The sequence below is a fragment of the Toxorhynchites rutilus genome, chromosome 2, assembly GCF_029784135.1.
Source record: "Toxorhynchites rutilus septentrionalis strain SRP chromosome 2, ASM2978413v1, whole genome shotgun sequence".
In the NCBI taxonomy this organism is placed as follows: Eukaryota; Metazoa; Arthropoda; class Insecta; order Diptera; family Culicidae; genus Toxorhynchites; species Toxorhynchites rutilus.
The window spans coordinates 298,156,078-298,176,539 of record NC_073745.1 but is presented as its reverse complement, the minus strand read 5'-3'; the positions used below and the strand labels follow the sequence as shown (position 1 = coordinate 298,176,539).

General features: G+C 39.6%; 1 protein-coding gene across 1 annotated transcript; it reads left to right on the top strand.

Moving 5' to 3' along the window:
- Positions 1–3,858: 3,858 nt before the first annotated feature.
- LOC129769976 (DCN1-like protein 3) lies at positions 3,859–19,485 on the top strand. Its single transcript, XM_055772524.1, has 4 exons — positions 3,859–3,999; positions 4,402–4,889; positions 4,946–5,083; positions 17,993–19,485. The coding sequence occupies exons 2-4, from the start codon at positions 4,766–4,768 to the stop codon at positions 18,670–18,672; spliced, it is 942 nt and encodes a 313-aa protein (XP_055628499.1). The 5' UTR covers positions 3,859–3,999; positions 4,402–4,765; the 3' UTR covers positions 18,673–19,485.
- The last annotated feature ends 977 nt before the right edge of the window (positions 19,486–20,462 follow it).

Below are 20,462 nucleotides of genomic sequence, written 5' to 3'. Positions count from 1 at the left end.
GTCTGGGTAGATGTCGACAAGGACAGAAAAGAAAGCCGAAGTTCATTCTACATCATGGTTGATATGGGTGTTTCGGAATGATGCTCAACTTTTTACTGTTTGTAATCAAATCAAGATCGAAGAACTCCAACCCAACTTACTCATTACTCGCTTTTGTGGCATTTGGTTCAAACATCTAACACAATTGAATATCGACGCTTTCATTTCTCAATATCTCAAATTAACCCTAGGTAAAGTATTGTTGACGTCAAAGTTTAAAGATTTTTCTATTATAGAGACTTCGAACTACAAAATTCATTGGTCTCTAGATGACAGTGGACCACTAGAAAGAAGCTGCTCATTTTAAGCGGTATCAGAACATTTTGACGCAGGACTGTTTTGTAGAGCTTCGTCCAGAGGGTCAAAAAACAATCTAGATTGGAAAACTTCCCAAATCGGGACGAACGACAGCAAAATATTTGCCAAAACGCATACTCTACTCGAAGCTGCTAATGAAATACCGGTTCTGCGTCATTGATGATGAGACCTACTTCAAATTAGATTTTAAACATCAAATTTAAGCATCAATCATAGTAACCCATGAGTCAGCAGAAAAAAAATGACAGCTCTATCAGCCGAACTCCAACCGTGATGGCGAAAACAGTGAAACTACTCCGTTTAGAAGCGCGTTCAAAGCGTTCAAAGAACGGTACCCCCGCGTCGAAAACGGACATCGTGCGGCACTCTGTGGACGCTGGATATGCCCTTACCGGCATCTACAACATCTTGGCACTATTGGACAACAATCAGAGCATCGAAAGAAAGCCCGTTTCCGGATGGCTGACGACCCTTAGCGACAACAAGCTCCAAAGGATGCTGAAGAGAAAGATCGAGGGAAAAGTGGCTACATCGCTGTGTGCGCTTGGCCGGGAGGTCGGTGCAATCGGCCAAACATTGAAAAAGTACCTGGCGAACATGGTCATACATGTCAGGAAGCGGAAGTTCCGTCCAATGGTTTCAGAGCTGCAGGCAATGACGCAGCGGCAGTGGCTGAATAAGACGGTCAAGTCGATTTTCCCGGCGAATCGCGACGTGGCGGTCCTGGATAACAACGATTGGCAGGGCACTTCGTATTTTACTCCCCCCACGAAGAAAGTGGGATCCGAAGTGAAGTTTATTTCACATACCAAGTTACCCAAGAAGGTGCTGTTGTGGCTGACAACCAGCGAGGAGGGGATGTCAAAGTCGCTCTTCTTCAGCTCCGGATTGGCCGTGTACGCGAAAATTTATAGTACGAAGTGCCTGCCGGAAGCTGCGTCGTTCATCAAGAAATACCTTATGGTCAGCCCATTACTCGAAGCGATCGTTAGAGAAGATGAAGCGGCTGGATATCGATGTGGTACCCAAGGCGGCGAACCCGTCCAACGTCCCGAGATCGAGAATTCATCGAGAATTTCTGGGCAAACCTGAAGCGTAAGATCTACCCCAACAATTTTGTCGCAAAAACTGAGAAGAAATTGATAAATAAAACGGAGTAAGAACTCAAAAACATGCCTACACGCATGTTTTCGTCCGCCATGGCGAATGTTCCGGTTAACTACCGGAAGGCCGCTCGCAAGGGCGTACAATTTGTTTGCAAGTAAGCTAATATAATATAATAAGCTAATATAATATAATATACAAGTAAGCTAATATAATATAATATATGCCTTCCATGAAAAATTTATCGAACTCCGAACTTATCTGTTTTAGTTTTTCTTTATCATCATCCGAAAAAAATCCATTTTTAAAAATGCAAACGTTATTTTTTTTCATATCCAAAATATATATTTTTATTAGGGCTCATATGGCGTCAGCCTAAAGCCGGGTTCAGACGGTGCGAGTAAGTATACGAGTCGGTCTAGTCAGTTACTGCAGTGCAGCTACTCACACCGTGTGAACACATCATGCCAGTTAGTGTCATGTGTGATCCGGTGTGCGAGCTACTTCAAAGTTTTTTTTAATTTACTCGCACTCGCATCCCTCAAAACGTCAAAACGGAATTTAGCGTTCGAATCAGGGATGCCAAATGTAAAGAAATGTCTCTATTTTTAAGATATTTGAAAATATGCGAAGATATTTATAGACATGAAAATAATTGGAAGAACAAATAAAACCCTCATAGTTTCTGAACGAAATCGTTGTATTTTTGTTTCGCTCGCTTTCTTTTTGAGATAGTTTTCTAAAGAATCTCTAATATAGAATCATTATCAGGCACAATTTTCATTCAAAATTCACTCACAACTTGCAAAAAAAAAGTATTTTTCTAAGAAACAGAATACATATTCGATTTAAATAAGTACATTTTCATTCATTATTTTATTTTTTGACGCGTATTTATTCCGCATGAAAATCTACTATCATTTTCATTTCACAAATTGGTATACGAAGCTGCTGGCAAGGCGAATTAAATAAAATTTAAAAAAATCTTTAAGACTGCCATTTATAGCATCACATACTTCCGGAATTATCTCAGCTATAGATGCTTTCGAGATTCTAAAAAATACCGACAACAATCTGAACATTCCAGAAGAAAGGCACATCAATGTCATTTCTAATTTTACTGTTGCAGGTACAGCATCCCTCATGAGTGTATCTTGGCGTTGTATTTGTGGAGCAATTAAATCCAACAGTTTTGACATTTGAAAAATCGCCTGGCATCCCTGGTAAACCCGTGCCGTAATATCTACTTTCTCGCCAGCAGCTCACACTGTGTGAACGGACAAGGCGAGTCAACCAATTGTCAAGCGAGTCCACCGGGTCAGTAGCTGATCATTGACAGGTCAGCTACTAGCAACGTATAAATGAACGGGGTCGGGAGTTCAATATTTCGACAATGTTTGCTTACAACTATGTTAGAATTTTGTAACCGATTAGTCGCGGTTGGCTCGAGGTTAGTATTAAAAGTGTTTTCGTAATTGGGATGTTGCTGTCTCCAATGCTCTGTCCTTGTGTCCGACACGGGATACTTCCTATTGCGATGCAGCTGACCATTAATCAGTAACGCCCCCTAGTCTGTACCCCATATCTAGCGTGGTGCGTCTTTCTCGACTCGAGAAATCCAGGATAGAATAGTCACTAGCCGGCGCAATCATCAGCTCGTGTAGAGTAGTCATGAGCGGTACAACTTTTGGCTCTTGTTGCATCATCAGTGGACTGCACAACCTTCGGCCCGTGCATCTGTAAATAGAGTGTGTGTATGTATTGCCGCGACTAAGTAAAAATAATAATAATAATAATAATAATATATATATATATATATATATATATATATATATATATATATATATATATATATATATATATATATATATATATATATATATGTTATATATATATATATATATATATATATATATATATATTGGAAAAAAAAAATGTTTTGCTACTGTATTTCTTACTTTTTTTCGATAAGAAACGATGACCCTAATACGTTTAAAATGTCCATAGAGTCGCCATAAAACCGTGGCACTCAACGTGTTTAAGCAAGTTTACTCTGTCATGGTCGGTCATGGTCGAGATTTCAGTATATGCTTGAAAAGGTAATTTGCATAAAAAAAACTTTTCGTCTTGTTGAAAGATTCTGGATCAACTATCTAACATCCTGCTTATACACAGGTATCAATTTGCATTTTATTCAATAATACATATTACAGATAAAAGACAGATGATTGCATGGTGATTATTAAGAGAAAAGAAGAGAAAAATGTTATCTAAAAAGCAACAAACTAAATAGCCTCCTTTATAGTATAATTTCTATTTCAGTCGCAGTCAATTCCCGTTCGCTTCATCCTTTGCCACTGTGCGCACATGTGACAAATAAAAATGTTGCACACTACACGCTTCTAACCGATCGCAGCGCTTCGCAACATCAGCGGTTGTTTCAGAAAGCAGCCGGCCATCCGTGACAGTTGTGTTGTAGCAAAAAGAAGGCGAGTGATTGTGGAACATAAATTTGGCAGACTGGAGAATTACAAAAAGGTAACAAAAATTGTGATTTTCAACCGAAAATGTTGTAGATAATTGTTATGGTTGGTATGAGTTTTGCTGTTTGTCGCTGGAAAACAACAGTCAGTGTTCGGACTAAGATGAATTAGCCAAAAATGGGTTTTTATGTTGTGAATCTGGTTGTGACTGGAACATCTTTACATGTCTGTTCGCGATTGAAATGTTTAGGGGAAATATAAATAATTCACTATGTGATTACCGTCGTAAAATTTTCCAAAATAATGAGAGTTATTATCATTTGGGAATGCCAATCATCGCCCATTTATATGTTTTCATGAAACTTGTTCTCAAATATGGCAATGACTCAGATGTTAGCCGAATCAGCGAAGGAAAACAAGAACAACAATAATACTATCTTTGTGATTTTCATTTTAGGTACCATAAGGCAAGACGAAAAGCAGCAGCAAAGTAGAGAACGATACCAAAATCTAGCCTAACTGTACAAGTGCCAATCATCATCATTCATTAAATCAATCGTGTGTGCCAACATACCGAAGCTCCTACAATGGCTCGGATTCGAATACGCTAAAGTTGGATTTCCACCGCCGTTTGCACTCGTTTTCATATCACCGGTTTGAATCCGCGGAAATAAAACAAAAAACAAGAGAATGAGTATCGAGTCATCCGGTAGTATCCGGCTTTGTGCAATTCATCTCGGGAGATAATAGGGCCATTTATTTGGACCGGAGGAAGGATTTTAGGAGCCGAAAAATTAGGAGAAGTGCTGCGCAACTGTGCGATGGGAAGTTGTTTGACCTGCTTTAAGGCGCCCCCGAATCAGACTGTAACCATTCCTGCCACAGCGGGTATCAGCGGGCCTGGACCAGAGACAGTTATAATCGATTCTGATGCGGGAATTCACGGTGAGCGAGGTCTGATTTGCATGACAACTTGCTTAATGTCCTTTATCTTCCAACAGAAACCGATGACTTGCTATCGGCTAGTCCAATTAGAGCGACCCCAGTTGGAACCGAGAGGAAAAGTGGTAGTTTCAAGAAAACCATTGGGCTTCTCAATGGAAATTTGAACGCCCTCCAGGATGGGAGCAGTGTGGCAGGTATGCCGGGATTAATTTTTTGGGATATAGAGGAGGTACTAAAAATAGCGACTTTGTCGATTATATTGAAGTGCTCTATTCTTATCAAATATTATCCAATTTGAATTCTTGCACCCTTCAACAGCAAATTTGATACAGTTTCATGGTCTCGCAGATATATTATGGTGGTTTACGAACACTACAGAAATGGAAATTTATGTTTCAGTAGTTAAAGAACAATCATCAGAACAGTTACCAATAGAGTCTAAAGATGGCCTTATTTTCAAGAAAGACGACATATTAGATTGTGAAAACTTTCATGTAACCTCCTGCCTGAATACTGTCTACAAAGCGCTTTCCCAAATCATGTTCCGTCGTCTATCGCCACTTACGAACAGGTTTGTGGGAGGTTTGCGGGTCGGCTTCATCGAAGGTTGGTTTACTACTTTACTTTGCGGAAGATCCTCCAGATCCTCCAGAAATAACATGAGTACAAACGCACAATCTATTCATTGACTTTAAAGCCACATATGATTCGATAACACGGAAAGAGCTATGAAAAATCATGGACGAAAACAGCTTCCCCGTGAAGCTGACCAGACTGATTAAGGTTTTATAGATAGAATACAATACTGTGTGTGAGTATCCGGTGGATCATCTGACTCATTCATGTCACGCAGGGGGCTTCGGCATGGTGATGGTTTCTCTTGTCTGATATTCAACATTGCGCTAGAAGGTGTCATGTTAAGAGCGGCGTTTGACTTGCGGATCAAAGAGATTTGAAGTGAGAATTATTCCGTCTGAAACCGGATTCTTGTCGAGTTCCGGATCCGAACACCTTTCTCTTGGATGGTACTAACGTTTCCAGTGGAACTTTTGCCTTCTCAACGTAGGTATTATTTTTAATTTTTTTTGACAAAATATCCCCCGACCAGAATGGGAATCGAACCCGAACCATGATAATGTGGGACGCAAAACACTCGGCCACAGGAGTACCCGGATCCGAAGACCACAGAGTCCGATTATGCAGCGATGTAGTGATCGGCGGGAATGAGTTCGCGATGAGAAGTCGCGGTTTCCCACAAACATTTGTGGTCAAACTTAGCTTAACTACGAACTAAAGCAGGTTATCGATTCAGCTAGTATCTATAAAGTGATCAAAGCTGGAAGGATACGCTTGGCAGGACATGTTACAAAAATGTTGGACAACTATTCTGCATGAAGTACATCGGGAATCAGGCGCGTACGAGACGACGAGAAGCAAGGTGATTAGACCAAGTGAATCAGGCGCTGGTGAGCACGGAGTGCCTGCGGAATCGGAAAGAGATAGCTACGAACCAGTTAATTGGAGAAATATTGTGAATCAGGCCATGTTGTAAAGACGTTACGCCAAAATTATTGAATAAGAAGGAAGCACTTACGATAAAACAAAACTACCGAGCTTTTGTCAACATTCAGACTCATCTGATTACCGAGCATCATTTGGAGAAAATTTCATCATTTGAGAAAAATGTTTTTGTTGAAGAAAATGTGCGTCTTCTAGATAGTAATAATCATTAGGTACAATGTGGCTGTCTTGTGGGTCACCTGATGTGACTGAGTATCATTAATTTTGACAGACATTGAATGGTTAACCAGATGAGAATTGAGCCAGTCGAGTAAGGGGCTGTCCACATGCCACGTGGACAACTTTAGGAGGACAACTAGGGGGGAAAAAATGTCCACATTTGTCCACGAAGAGGAGGGACGGAGTATAGACTGAGTCCACGTGAACAGGAGGAATATTTTTTTAAATACTATCACCTATGCATTCAAAATTAAATTAAACAATGCATTTTTCAGAATTTCAAACTCTCCGTATTTATCAATAAACGGATTGAGCCACCTGAGAGTGCTGCCCAGTCAAACATTCATATATTCTTTCTCATTGAAATCTGTATTATAAAAATATCTCACGTAAACTGTGAATGACTAAGCTATTTCCTATGATCGAACTTTTACAGTTACGAGGTGTGCATAGACTCTCATAGCCCAAAACTATGAAAATTAAACGAATAATGGTTGAGATTTCATGATATGCGTAAATGATTTTTCGTCTTTATATTTCATCATTATATCTCGAGAACAGTTAGTCTGAGGATAATAATGTCTGTATAGTTTTTCATATAGTATTGCGTGTAAAATCACCCCTTCCACGCATATGGCCAATTCCCAACTAGGACAGAGTTGTTGAACTTTTCTTGAGCCCAATTTTATGGCTTGAACTGACTCTAACATTGAAATTAATGGAACCAAGTAATTTTTAGAGGTAAAGAAGAAACTTAAAATTTTGTGGTTTTATGTTTTACCCGCTGAAAATTCCTCGAACTATGGCGGGAAAGGTTTCGTATTGCACTGATGAATAAAAGTAAATCGAGAGCGTAAATGAACGAACATATCCGATCGTATTCCGGAGTGGGCAAAGCACCACACTCGACAAAAAAAAATAGAGGAGCAAAATGCAACATCGAAAATTTTGAGTGATTTTCGAAACGCTATAACTTTGTTATATTATAATGCATTCGTCAAAGTAACAACTGGGCCGTGTATGGAATGTTTCCAAATTTGTAGTGGCCAATTAGACGAGCGATTTGCTCTGGCTCATTATTTCATGAAATATTCTCTATTCAAAATTAAAGGATAAGTTTTCATTCGGTAGAGAATACCTCTGTAGTAAATAGTTCTACTTAAAGTTTCTATGAATCAAATGGATGCGGAATAATAAGGTTGATTGGATTGTTATTGGGAATATATTTTAAAAACTATAGAAACTTTGAAAGCAAACAAAAAACGCTATAATTTTAATTGCAATGTCTTTTGTCCACCACGCATATATACATCGAATTGAAAATATGTACGTGCGATATCCCCAAACTAGAAATTTGCGGCTTGAAAATGTATTTTATTATCTTCACGTCATCATTTTTATCGAAGCTACAGGCTTTCTCAATTGAAGTTATATATATATATATATATATATATATATATATATATATATATATATATATATATATATATATATATATATATATATATATATATATATATATATATATATATCAGTGCATGCTTCCTACTTAATTTTTTGTTTGTTGAAATTATTTCTAATTGATAAAATATAATTTGTGCAAATCCACTTCAAGGTAGAGGTGGGCAAATCAGCTCATCATGGTGAGCGGCTCAGAGCCGTTCAGCTCATACAAGTGAGCTGTTCATTTGGATCAGCTCTTGAGCTCAGTTGAATTTTGCAGTTGTCTACACAATTGCATATGAAACGTAATCACCATGGGACATTGCATAGTGTGCATTTTCTTAATAGACGGAAAGCAAAAAATAAACGAATTTAATTTGTAATTGTACAAAAACTAGAACTGATATGAATTCTAATAATATAATATACAACAAATTCTGAATGCTGAAATCCAACATAGAAGATGCTTAGGATATGCTGAACTTAAACAACAGAAAAACCAGCAGTAGCCAAATAAAATGCCTCCAGGAATATTGGCCGAGACAACGTTTTTTGAAAAAACCATCCAGATTTTTTTTTTGCATCCGAGGATATAAAAATAAATCCACTAATAGGTGCAACGAGAAATAATTATTCACGATCACAAAGGTAACAAAAGGACCAGTATCAATCAACATTTATGCCGGGTGGTTTTCTGAATTGTTTTGATTCAGCACGCGGAAATAAATGTATGTGTTTCCACAGTAATGTTTAAATAACAATGTAATATATAAAATTTATTTACAAGCATATAATAATGTTTATTATTTTGTTTGGCCATATAAGAAAAAGACGGGTGGGTAATGTCGGGGACATAACCGGAGTGACGTAGGACTATACAAACGGGACAGCTTTTGTTAAATATATATTTTAAATATATTGTTTTATTTTCTTCTTCTACGTGAATACCTACCTATCTACCTGAAAAATGGATTAGTTTACTGTTTACTCTTTATGAATATGTTGATGGTTCTGAAAAGAACCTTTGGTGTTGTGTTTTTGTTATCACTCGATATTCCCATCTTGTTCGGTTAAACCTTCCTGTTTAGCTATTGCGTTTGCCACTCGCCACAGCTTTCACAGTTGGAAGATTTCTTCCCATCCAGCTTGTGACATGTTGTTCAGTAAATTACATTTAATGCGACGTGCCGGAGGAACACTTTGCCACTCACTGAAACTAATTGTTACCTTGATGAGCGCCGAACCGAAGCTGCTGTTCTTGATGCGGGTTTTCTGATTGTCGTGAGCAGCTTTGCAAGCCAACTCGAGCACTCCGACGGCCGAAACTCTATAATCGCTGTTAGGTATACTGGTGCTCCGGCACCAATCCGTTCGGCCTAGTTACCCTTGCGGAGCAATCAGTGAATGCGACCAACAGGGAACTGGAGACCTGCACGGTTCGAGTGAGACTTTGCCTTTCCCTTAACTTGTCCTCCTTTGTTACGTCCACGATGCCGATGCCGTACAACCACACGGGTTTACGGTTTGAAAGAAAATAAGATATTTTTTTGGGGTCCGCGTGTTTTATACTCTAGCGGTACACACTCACAGGATAGATACAAATCGGCAGACTCAGCCAGAGGGGCGAGTCCAACGAGACGAACGAATGAGCGTTAAAAGGGAGCGATGGCAAAAAAATACATTCATTACGATTTGTTCGCTCATTGGATTTACATGAAGGCTAAAAAGGGTCCTTTTCAGGATCACAAAATTATCTTCAATCTAAAGAGTTTATTGTTTTGTTATCACTCGATATTCCCATCTTGTTCGGCTAAACCTTCCTGTTTAGCGATTTGTTGCCACTCGCCACAGCTTTCACAGTTGGAAAAATGTCCAACTAAATAAGTCGCATTACATGTCCGTCCAATTAGCTAAATGTCGAACTAATTGTAAATTACTGTACTTTCAATCTGGAAACAATTTAAGAATTGGTGAAAATTGAATAATCAGGAAAGTCCCCAACTATCAATAAGCTCAGAACAACTGCCAAATTCACATACTCATCAGATCCTGGCAAACAAATTATGAAAAAATCAATTTGTGTTTTATTATTATTTTGGATAATGTTTTAGAAAGCATTTAACTGTATTTTCTAAACTCTTTTTTGGAAGGTTTAATGGCCCTGAAAAGCGCCTTGTTTTATGGAATGGTTCCAATTTAGAAAACTTAGTACTCGTGGTTTTGAAAAAAACCATTTCGAACGCCCTCGATGCCGCCTTGTTCTGGATTTGCCACCAAAGCAGTTTGTATAACGAACAAACTTTTTTTCTTCTGCTACCTGCTGCCGTTTTGCGATTGCGTTTGCCACTCGCCACTCGCTGCAACTGCCTGTTGTCTTGATGTCCACCGAACCGAATGTGTTCTGTTCCGAATGCGGGTTTTATTATCGTCGCGAGCAGCTTTGCCAGCTAACTCGATAACATCGGTGGCCGAAACTATATGTCGCCTGCTAGGCGAACCGATGTGGTGTACGGTTTGAATGAGAATGATCGTTACGGAAGGAAGGAAGGTATTGTATTATAGAGACTTTAAACTTTTGCAGTTCATTCGTCTCTAGCCTTGAGAAAGGCCCTTTGAAAACTCTACTCTACTCTACTTCAGCGCTACCAACTCCGCCCTCTTGCCTTGAGAAAGGCACTCGATCCCTCGCCGTCCAGCTCGTCCAGCAACGATGTTGTCCAGTCGGTGTCCACACAAAGAATGATCGTTACGGCAGCGGAGCGGGGATTTTTAAGCTGACTGGCTGGCTCGAGAATTACGCATGTGTGAGACTGCGACCAATGTTTCGTTCATTTTTTTCTTTTTCCTTCCGAATCGTGCTTCATTCTATTTCGCTGCTGCTCTGGTTGCCCGTTTTGGTCGGTACGATTTGAGGAGCACAAAATGGACCAATCAAAAATGGGCACATAGTGCATTTTGACAATGCTTGATATTTCACAATTATTCAATTATTTATCTCAAGAAAAATGAAATGTTATTCGTTATGATAGATGCGTAGATATATTTCCTATCAATTGATGCAAAAACCTTTGCGATCTATTGAGAAATGCTCGAGTTATAAGCGTTCCAAATCTTGTATTTTTTCCTACTTGTTCAGTGCCTAGATTTCCATTTCACCCCCTATATCTTCCGGTTAGACGTAGTCCTACGTCAAAATTTAATGATGTAACGAACGATTGAATATCTTCAAAACAAAAACCTTTTTTCCTGTCTGGCATCTCTGCTAAAGCTAAAGTACGAAGAGGGATACACGAAAACAAACTGACGTCATGCCATGAAGCGCGGGAGACGAAAAATCCTTTCGCGTTTCGCAATTCACTCTCTGCAGCTTTTGCGCTCCACAGCTATGCAGCTCAACAGCTCAACAGCTCAGCAGCTGAACAGCTCAACAGCTCAACAGCTCAACAGCTCAACAGCTCATCAGCTCAACAGCTCAACATTTTCAAGCGATGGTATAGAGCGCTTGCAGCGTGCATATGTATTAGTGATCTGTTGGGCTGGCAAAAGTGATTGCTGCATAGGATTTATATGGATCGACAAGATTGGGCTTTGTTTAAATAATTATTTTAGCGAAATAGTTACAAAAATTACGCGCTATTCCATATTAATAACATGCGAACATATGTATCATTACATAAAAATGTTTACTTTTAGCTTCAAAGCCATATACACGGAGAAAAATAGAAATTTCTGTTATGGCTATGATCCATATCAATGGAAGCAGATTGATTATTCAAAAAGTTCCACAGAAACAGTGCAAATTGTACATTGCGATTGTATGGTCGGATTAGGAGAAGTATGTTCCCATGTAGGCATGTGCTTTTTACCCTGGAATGCTGGTCTCGTGAAGAAGTAGACTATAATCAACATTCTTGTGCAGACATCCTTAATCGGTGGTTAGTTCCGCCAAAAAAAGCGGTTGACCATGTTAAAATTAAGGACATATTCAGCCAGAAAAAAAGCCACCAACCCTCAGCTATGGCTACCTGAATGCTCTGCGGAAAAGTTTAATATGTTTAAAAGCAAATTGATCGGAAACGGAGAAAAACCATCAGTTGGCCAATTGATGGAAAATACAAGGAAGCATTCAAACGTGAGTTCGAGCCTCTGATCTTGATCCGAACATGTCGATAATCTTTTTACCCCCAATCGATCCAAATCTAGTGGAAAAGTCGCTCAATGAACATTGTGAAATGAGTGCTACTAAATTAAGCAACATGCGTCACACAAAAACTCTTGTTCAGGAAACAGCTTGTCTAACTGTTTCACAAAGTTCATGTTAGTGTTGTTAACAATTTCACGCTAGTAGAAATAGTTCATTTATATTTAAATCAAGAGCAAGATGCTGATTGATAATAAATCCACTGCTGCTGCAAAGAAATTACGGACGTAATCAAGTGATGTTTGCCCAACAGATGCTCTGTATGTATGTGTAGCAAGAGCCCTATCGCGCGACCGTACACAACTTGTACGGCAACACTTTCGCACTGAGAATTGAGCCATAAAATAAATACACGAAAGCAGAGAGTTTCAAAAAGAAAGAGACAGAATCATACTTAGCAGCGTTCTATGCTTCCTGTCGCTCACGAAACGATCATTCAATCATCAAATTAATCATTGGCAGCTCCTCTCATTAGGAGGAGAGCAAAGAGAGCACGTCGAGCAAAATTGCATTCAAACATGAAACTGTAACAATCAGTTAACACTGGAATCCAGTCATGATCCATCCATGAGCACTGTGGATGCACAATGCTTTTTTGACGTAGAACTACGTCTTTCATTAAGGGTGCCAAATCAGAAAACAGGTCACGTTTTTATGAAATAAAGTTAACGTTAATAACTATTTTTGTCGCGAACGGATTTTGGCGATTCACATACTAAACGAATCGGAAATTCCGTAAGATTTGTTTAATATGCTATACATTAGAATCCCCTGGTTTGTAAATGGTTAAAATTCATGAAAACTTGAGGCGTTTCCATTTTCCCATACATTTGTTCTGTCCATTTGTGTGCTTTCCCGAACAGACCTGTCAATAACGAGCAACTTATCGACGACCAACGGAGGGGAAATCGTAGGATTCAAAGTCCCCATGAACAAAGGAAAAGTAGAAGAATGAAGGGGAATACTTGCCTAGAGTATAAACAGTGGATCTCGCTGAGGCAAACTTTCATTCGGCATCGGACTGTTGAGCAATCCAGTTTACTTTGCTTTCGCTGCGCTTCGATCTAAGATTGGACCCCACCATTGGTAATCCAACTTGGATATCGTCGTTTGGTTTTTCTGTTCGTTTTTCGCGTTATTCGTATCGTGTGTTCTTCTTTCCGCGTCATAATTGGACGCTTCGTGTAGGGTATGATGAGGAAGAAGGAGAGGGAAGCAGGCTCGAGCCCTGCAAAAAACGAACGCATTGCCAGGGGCAATAATATTTCGAGGCAAGCGTCATCCAGTGATGCACCCGATGTTGGTGCAGTGAAAAGCGCTCGCACTGAACCGAGCCTTCGCGAGTGTGACACCGCATCTCACAACAGCGAAGTAGGCGATTTCGGCGCGTCGGTTGAAAATGTAAACGCCGTTACCCAGGCAGCAACCAAAATCAAGCTCTCCCCGCTTGTGGTGAAGGCGGTCGCTCTTGACAAACTCATCAGCGAATTCGCATCGATGGGTGTTAAGCAGAGTACAAGCTTAGTGGCATAATTCAGTCTTTTCCAAGCAGTTAACATTGTTTGTTTTCCGTCATCATAAGGTTGTGCGTCAAAAAAATATTTGGGAAATACCAAGCATCTTGAATGTCTTACTGGAATGTTATAAGTTATTTGGGTTCGCGTGCCAGTTGCAAAACTGCCTTCAGCTAGGATTGAATTAGCGCTAATATTGATCAATGCTTCATTGCTACTGTTTTCGAGGTTGTTATTAACAAAAAGAGTATATTTCGCTTGTTTAGTCATCGAGAAAGTAAATGTCGTTCTGGAATTTTGTATGTGGTTTCGCTTGCCAGTAGCAAAACTTCCTTCATTAAGGGTGATAGCTGCGCTTCTCTCGAGCATGAGAAAGAAATACAACTTTTTTCGAGGCCAGTAATATTAACAGAAGCGTTTCTTTTGAGAATAGCGCAGAATGATGAGAAGTGTTTTATATTCCTAGTAGTTTCAAGCCACCAATGTATGGCTCTGTATGCATGCTATGGCGAACGCTTGTTTGGCGCTTGGTTTGCGTTGTACGAAGGATGCCTAGCGGTGCGATTCCTTTAAGGCAATACTAAATAACATGTAGCATGATATTTGATACTTTCAAGTGTTGTAATTGTTATTGTTTCCATGCGGTGCCAAAGATATAGCTATGTAGCTATGAGATGTGGAATAATGGTGCTGGTGCAACATGTATATAATCGAGTCTAGCTGAGTCTATGTCAATTGCGAAAAAGGCAAAAAAAAAGAAAAACGTTCGAGGTAAATTCTCATTGCATTGACATGAAATAAATTGCGTCTTACGATCAGCTAGTGTGTTGTTTTGCGAGGGCAAGAATGAATCATCAATTAATTATCGTCAACAAATTCTATAATGAAAAAACCATTTCAGAGATTATTCTACTAAGCAGTTGTTTCTAAAATTTCAAAGCATTATAGAATAATATCCGAAGGTATGAATAAGCGACTTATATAGAATAACAGCGTTGTTCTACGTCAACAATGCGGTCGTATCTTGGACACAACCTCCTATAATTTTTTTTCAGTATATATAAAGTGACCAGATGGTCAGAGGTCTAACGCGGGACACAAAAAACAAAACGTTATGTATATATGTTATGTGAACATAAACCATAATTTAGCGAGTCTAAACTGATCTGTGTTATTTCTTTCCAAGTATCGGCACTCGATTGTGATTTTTCGGTGGTTTAGATTTTGCTTACGCCTGAAAATCACTCACTCAATCAGAGCATTTACGCCTGGCGAGCACGATTCAAATTCTGCAATTTTCTTCAAATTACCGAATGGAATGCTCGTACTTTACGTTCCCCAGGTAAGCGATGACGTCGTATATATCAAGTTCTCGAAGAAGGTCCTTCTCTGACAGACGTGAAGAGAATGTCCAAGCCGTTCTTCTTTCGAGTCATATGGTGAACGGAGAGATATACAGTACTAAGTGCTTACCGGAAATTGCGAAGGTGATGTGGTCTTTATGCTGAACCTGGGATCAGCCCATTATGTCAAAAGATCACTGGAGGATGGATCAGCTGGAGATAACAATTATCGCGAAGACCGCCAACCTTCCGAACATTCCCCAGCTGCGACCTATAGAAAACTTTTGCGCGAATGGCCAAAATGGAGAGCCAGTCGACCACCAAAGCCACGAAAAGGTAAAAGATCACGCCGAGATGAGATGTTCATCGGTCATGGTTGAGGTTCAGGCCAACTTCCGTAAGACCGCCCAGCGCTTCACTTACGATACTTCATCAAACAACCCTGCCTCTTCCAGTCGAGTATACACCAGTTCTTCGGACTTATTTAAAACGTTAAGCCCTGACCGAGCTAGGGGACCAAAGATGAACTTTTCGTCTGACTCACGTTGGTCCCTGCGGATCAATAGGGGGCTTTTATAAAAATCATTTTCCAATTTTGTTCCAGTTGACACTCTCTAAACAAAAAGCCCACTGTCGGTGCGATGAAACCAGCTCAACGTATTAATCTTTGTGAATGCATTAGAAGCGCTCTTGAACAGTCTGCCAAATAAAAGTTTTCTTTGAGGTTTATCCATTTAAGAAAACAACATAATCAAGTTGTAATATTGAAATATAGATAGATCGCAGGACATTTTCGTTTCTTTTGCCGAATGCGGGACGTTTCGCGGGACGCGGGACGTTTCGCGGGTAATCTTACGCGGGACATTTTGTTGAAATGCGGGACTGTCCCGCGTAACGCGGGACGTCTGGTCAGTTTAAGTATATAGCATATAACAACAAACACTTTCTTTTATTTTCTACTGCTATTACACATTCTAATCACGTATATCAGCGAACAAATCCCTATAATTCTTGCTCATCGAATTACACTCCGTCTATCACAAATGCAAGTGAGTAAAAAAAATACTCACAGCTTGCATGTATCTGCTGTGACGATTTCTCCAGACGCTTTGATTTCAGTTCAGTCCGGCGGCAGAAAAGAAATGGAATTGGAAGAGAAGAGCATAGTGCTTAGGAATGCTTAGGGATCAGTCACTGCAGTCACATCGCCATCACTACTAAATGGGTTTCCGAGCGGGCACCGGCATATATATAGATTTGTGTTATTTCAATAGTCCGTTTTCAAAGCTATTTTTAAGCTGTTGAAACAATGTTTTGGATCAATAAATAACAAGCATACAACACGTAGACAGTTTATTTTCGAATGAAGTTTTTATTATACCATTTCTTTCAGCCGACAAAGAAGTACAGGGTGCTGCAGCATAACTTCCTTTTTTCAAAACTCAATAAAAACTATTGTATGCATCGGAAAATATTTATTTATTTTTTATAATGTAGGTACATGTCTAAAGTTTTTATTTACATTGTTTTGAAGATCAAATCTAAACCGATTTCTGGCGTTTGTCATGACTCTTGTTAGCATAGCAGATGTTATGTTGGCAATTTCTTCTTGGATGTTGGTTTTCAAATCTTGTAGGGTTCTTGGACGGTTCACATAAACACGGGATTTCGAAAAACCCCGTAGAAAAAATTCACATAGGGGCAGATCGGGAGAACGTGCCGGCCATTCCAAATCGCCTCTAATTGAGATAAGGCGCTCTGCAAAGTGTTCCCTCAAAACAGCCATCGATGCCCTTGAAGTGTGTGCTGTTGCCAAGTGTCCCCCAAATCCAAATTTTCCAAGGGCAGATGCGTATTTGCGCGCAGAACGCCGTGGCGATCGCAACATTGACGCTCTCACTGCTTCAATGTTCTCAGGTGATCTAACGGGCCGAGGGACTTCAGTTCTTCCTTTTGTCGCACTTGCAGTTTGTCTGAATGTAGTGACCCATGTAACAATTGATTTGCCGTCTGGGGCGGGGGCCAACCGGGCTAAATTAAAGCGATTCCGAAATGCACGCTGTGTTGCAATAACCGAACATCCGCTTGAAAAGTAAACCTCAACGGCAAAGGCACGCTCCTTACTATTCCAACGCATGATGGCGACTGAACCATGTCGGGACAAAATTTTACAGTATCCCCTCTTGAACGAGACCACTAGCGCTCCGCTATGACATCAACTAACTGAGTGGCGTGTACTTTAAAAAAGGAATCGCACCATGTATTAACGTTCAAAATCCATTTGAGTCCAACGTCAAAACGTGTATGCGCTTGCAAATATTCGCATGGGAAAGGTGTTGTAATTGAGCCAAGTCTCGAGAGAGTAATCGGTAGCAGTACTATTTATGACTCTTGAATTTCAATAATAACAGATAATGCCATGCACACCATAGCATCTCTGGTACCGGACTGCTGAGCTTTCGGCGGGTGTAATGTTGGTTGTGGAACAGATGCTTCAATCTTCAATCAACTCTGTAACCGTACTCAGTGTGTCATGTACAAATTCCTTTCTAGGCAATTAATCCTTATAAGTCCTCGAAAGTACTTGCTGATTTTGGAAGCCGAGAGCTCGGAACAATTTACGGCGGACGTGAGAAAAATATAGACAGCAGCAGGAGAACTGCAGCCACGGAATGGGTTTTTTATTAGTGGAATTGTTTTGTCAAAAAAAACACAATCTAAGTATGGAATGTATTATTATTATTATAAAGAAATATATTTGTCGATATTATAGCACCTCAAAATTGTCGAAAATTTTGCCTATCCTTCTTATATGTAATGTAATTATATGTAATTATAAAACCATACATTCCGTATTCCCAGGAAAAGATCTGGCGACGCAAATCTCGGATAACGATCTGAACAAGCTGTTCGAGGAGTACAAGGATGGCCAGGAGGACGCGATCCTGTCGGAAGGCATCGAAAGGCTGTGCTGTGATTTAGGTTATAAGCCGGACGACTTCGCCATCCTGGTGTTGGCTTGGCGTCTGGACGCATCCCAGATGTGCCAGTTTACGAAATCGGAGTTCATTCAGGGCCTGCAACAGATGAACGCTGCCAGCATCGACGATGTGAAGGTACGACTGAAGCAGATAACCGAGAAACTTGAGGACGATTCGGAGGACTTCAAGCTGCTGTACAGATTCACATTCCGATTCGGGCTCGAGCCAGGCCACCGGATACTCTCGCTCGACATGGCCATCAGTCTGTGGCGGCTAGTGTTTACGGTTCACACGCCGGACATCCTGCCCCGGTGGTTGCATTTCCTCGAACAGCATCAGAACATCCGGGGCGTCCCGAAGGACACCTGGAATATGTTTCTTAACTTTGTGGAGACCTGTGATATTACACAGTATGATGACACGGAAGCCTGGCCCAGCTTGTTCGACGATTTCGTCGAATACGAACAGGAACGCGCGAAGCTGACCAAGAGCGTGACAGAAGACAACCGGGAGGATGAGAGCATCGATGAGGATGATAACAACAATGGCTACAATTCATAGTATTTTGCAATGACGGCTGCGTTGGTGGGGCTCCGCGTTAAACGAACACGGTCTCTACTTTTCTTTTCTTCCGTTTCTAGACGACGCGCATAGAGTGTAGATCTGTTTTGAGTTTCGAATCGCTACAACTTACGTCTGACTTAACAACGCATGGAGTTGTTAATATTGACTCCCCCAATTGGTCCTAGACATCGGGGGGACAAACAAACATTTAACAACATTACAATGGTTATCATCTGTTCAATTTAACGAATTTTAAATGCTTAAGGTTACGACTACCCGTAATATTGGTTTTTTTTTAATTACCCCTATAGATATCAAAATTTAGTATAATTAAGTTATGCTTAATGACTTATTATGTGTGGACCCTGTTAACAAGAAACCGCGTATAGCTAACCTGCCAGTGACACAAATGATGTTCATATCATTGGTGGATTCAATCGAACCATTTTTTGAACCACGTGAAAACAGAATTTTATGTACAAGAAGCATTTCGGCTATAGATTATTGCGGGGACTCCCCTTCCCCGTTTCCACGAGAAACTCAGAATATCTTAATCGAATTAGCGTAACTTTTTTACATTTTAGCTCAAAACAAAACGAAAAAAAAATAAACAAACAAACAAGTAAACGTTCTTTATTTTTTGGCGTGACAAAAGGAGATACAAACAATTGTGTGTTATATGTCTTTGTTGGAAAACAGCTGAAATTATATTTAGAAAACAGAATCGTATAGGCTAAATTTGAATATCTAGCGAAGCTCTATTTAAGATAATTCTAGTGAAATGAAATAAAACAAACAAAAAATAGTGCATATAGGGATTTTTGATACATCAATGAGAAAATGTGACCTGCTTGGAGTGTTTTGTCGTTTGTTCACACAACCATGATTCATAGTGACAAAGTAGGCTGTAACTGTGAACAAACTCAATCGTTATTGTTTATTGTTCGCAGTTTTCGTTAGTTATTTTGCAGTTGTTTGAATATATATTATTTATACATCATTTTTCGCCAACAAAAGGTATATTTCGCGGATTTTTTTACTGGAGCGCAGACGAGCTGATTTTTTATATCGATGGATGCTATTCTTTCTCTGGAAAAACACTGAAAGCTAAGTGAGTCATGAATAAATACATTTATCATGAACATTTAAAACATTTGAGTTATATGTATATTAGGGTGCCAATGAAAATGGTCATCTCTAATTCCAAAAAGTTACTTCATAAAAAATGTTCACCACCTCGAAAAAACACCCTATGCCGAATTTCAGCTCAATCGGACATAAGGGAGAGCGGCCCAAAGCGGTCAGGAAGGAAGGTATTGAATTAGAGAGACTTTAAACTCTGAGAGATGCCCAAAGCGGTCAAAGTTTGAGTTTTTTTTTTAAATCGAAAAATCAGCTAAGGAAAACGGGGTTTTCGAAAAAAAATGTTTGATGCCAAATGTCTTAAAATTGCATGAAACGTCGAGATCTATTGTAATCTCGAAAAATATTTTGGTTAAAAATCGGCATTCTGGGACTTAGTTTTTTTTTCGGAGTACGAAACGAAAACTATGGTTTTGGGTGCCAATAAAAATAGTTATCTCGATTTTTCTTTCGGAACTTTCTGCGGAATGTTGATTTATACTATAATATACCCTATGCAAAATATTAGCTCATTCGGGCTTCATTTACTGATGACACAAAGGTTAAAATTTGAGTTTTTTTGAAAAACGAAAAATTACGGAAATTAAATTTATTTAAATCTATCTGGGTGATTTTTCGATTTAAAAAAACTCAAACTTTGACCG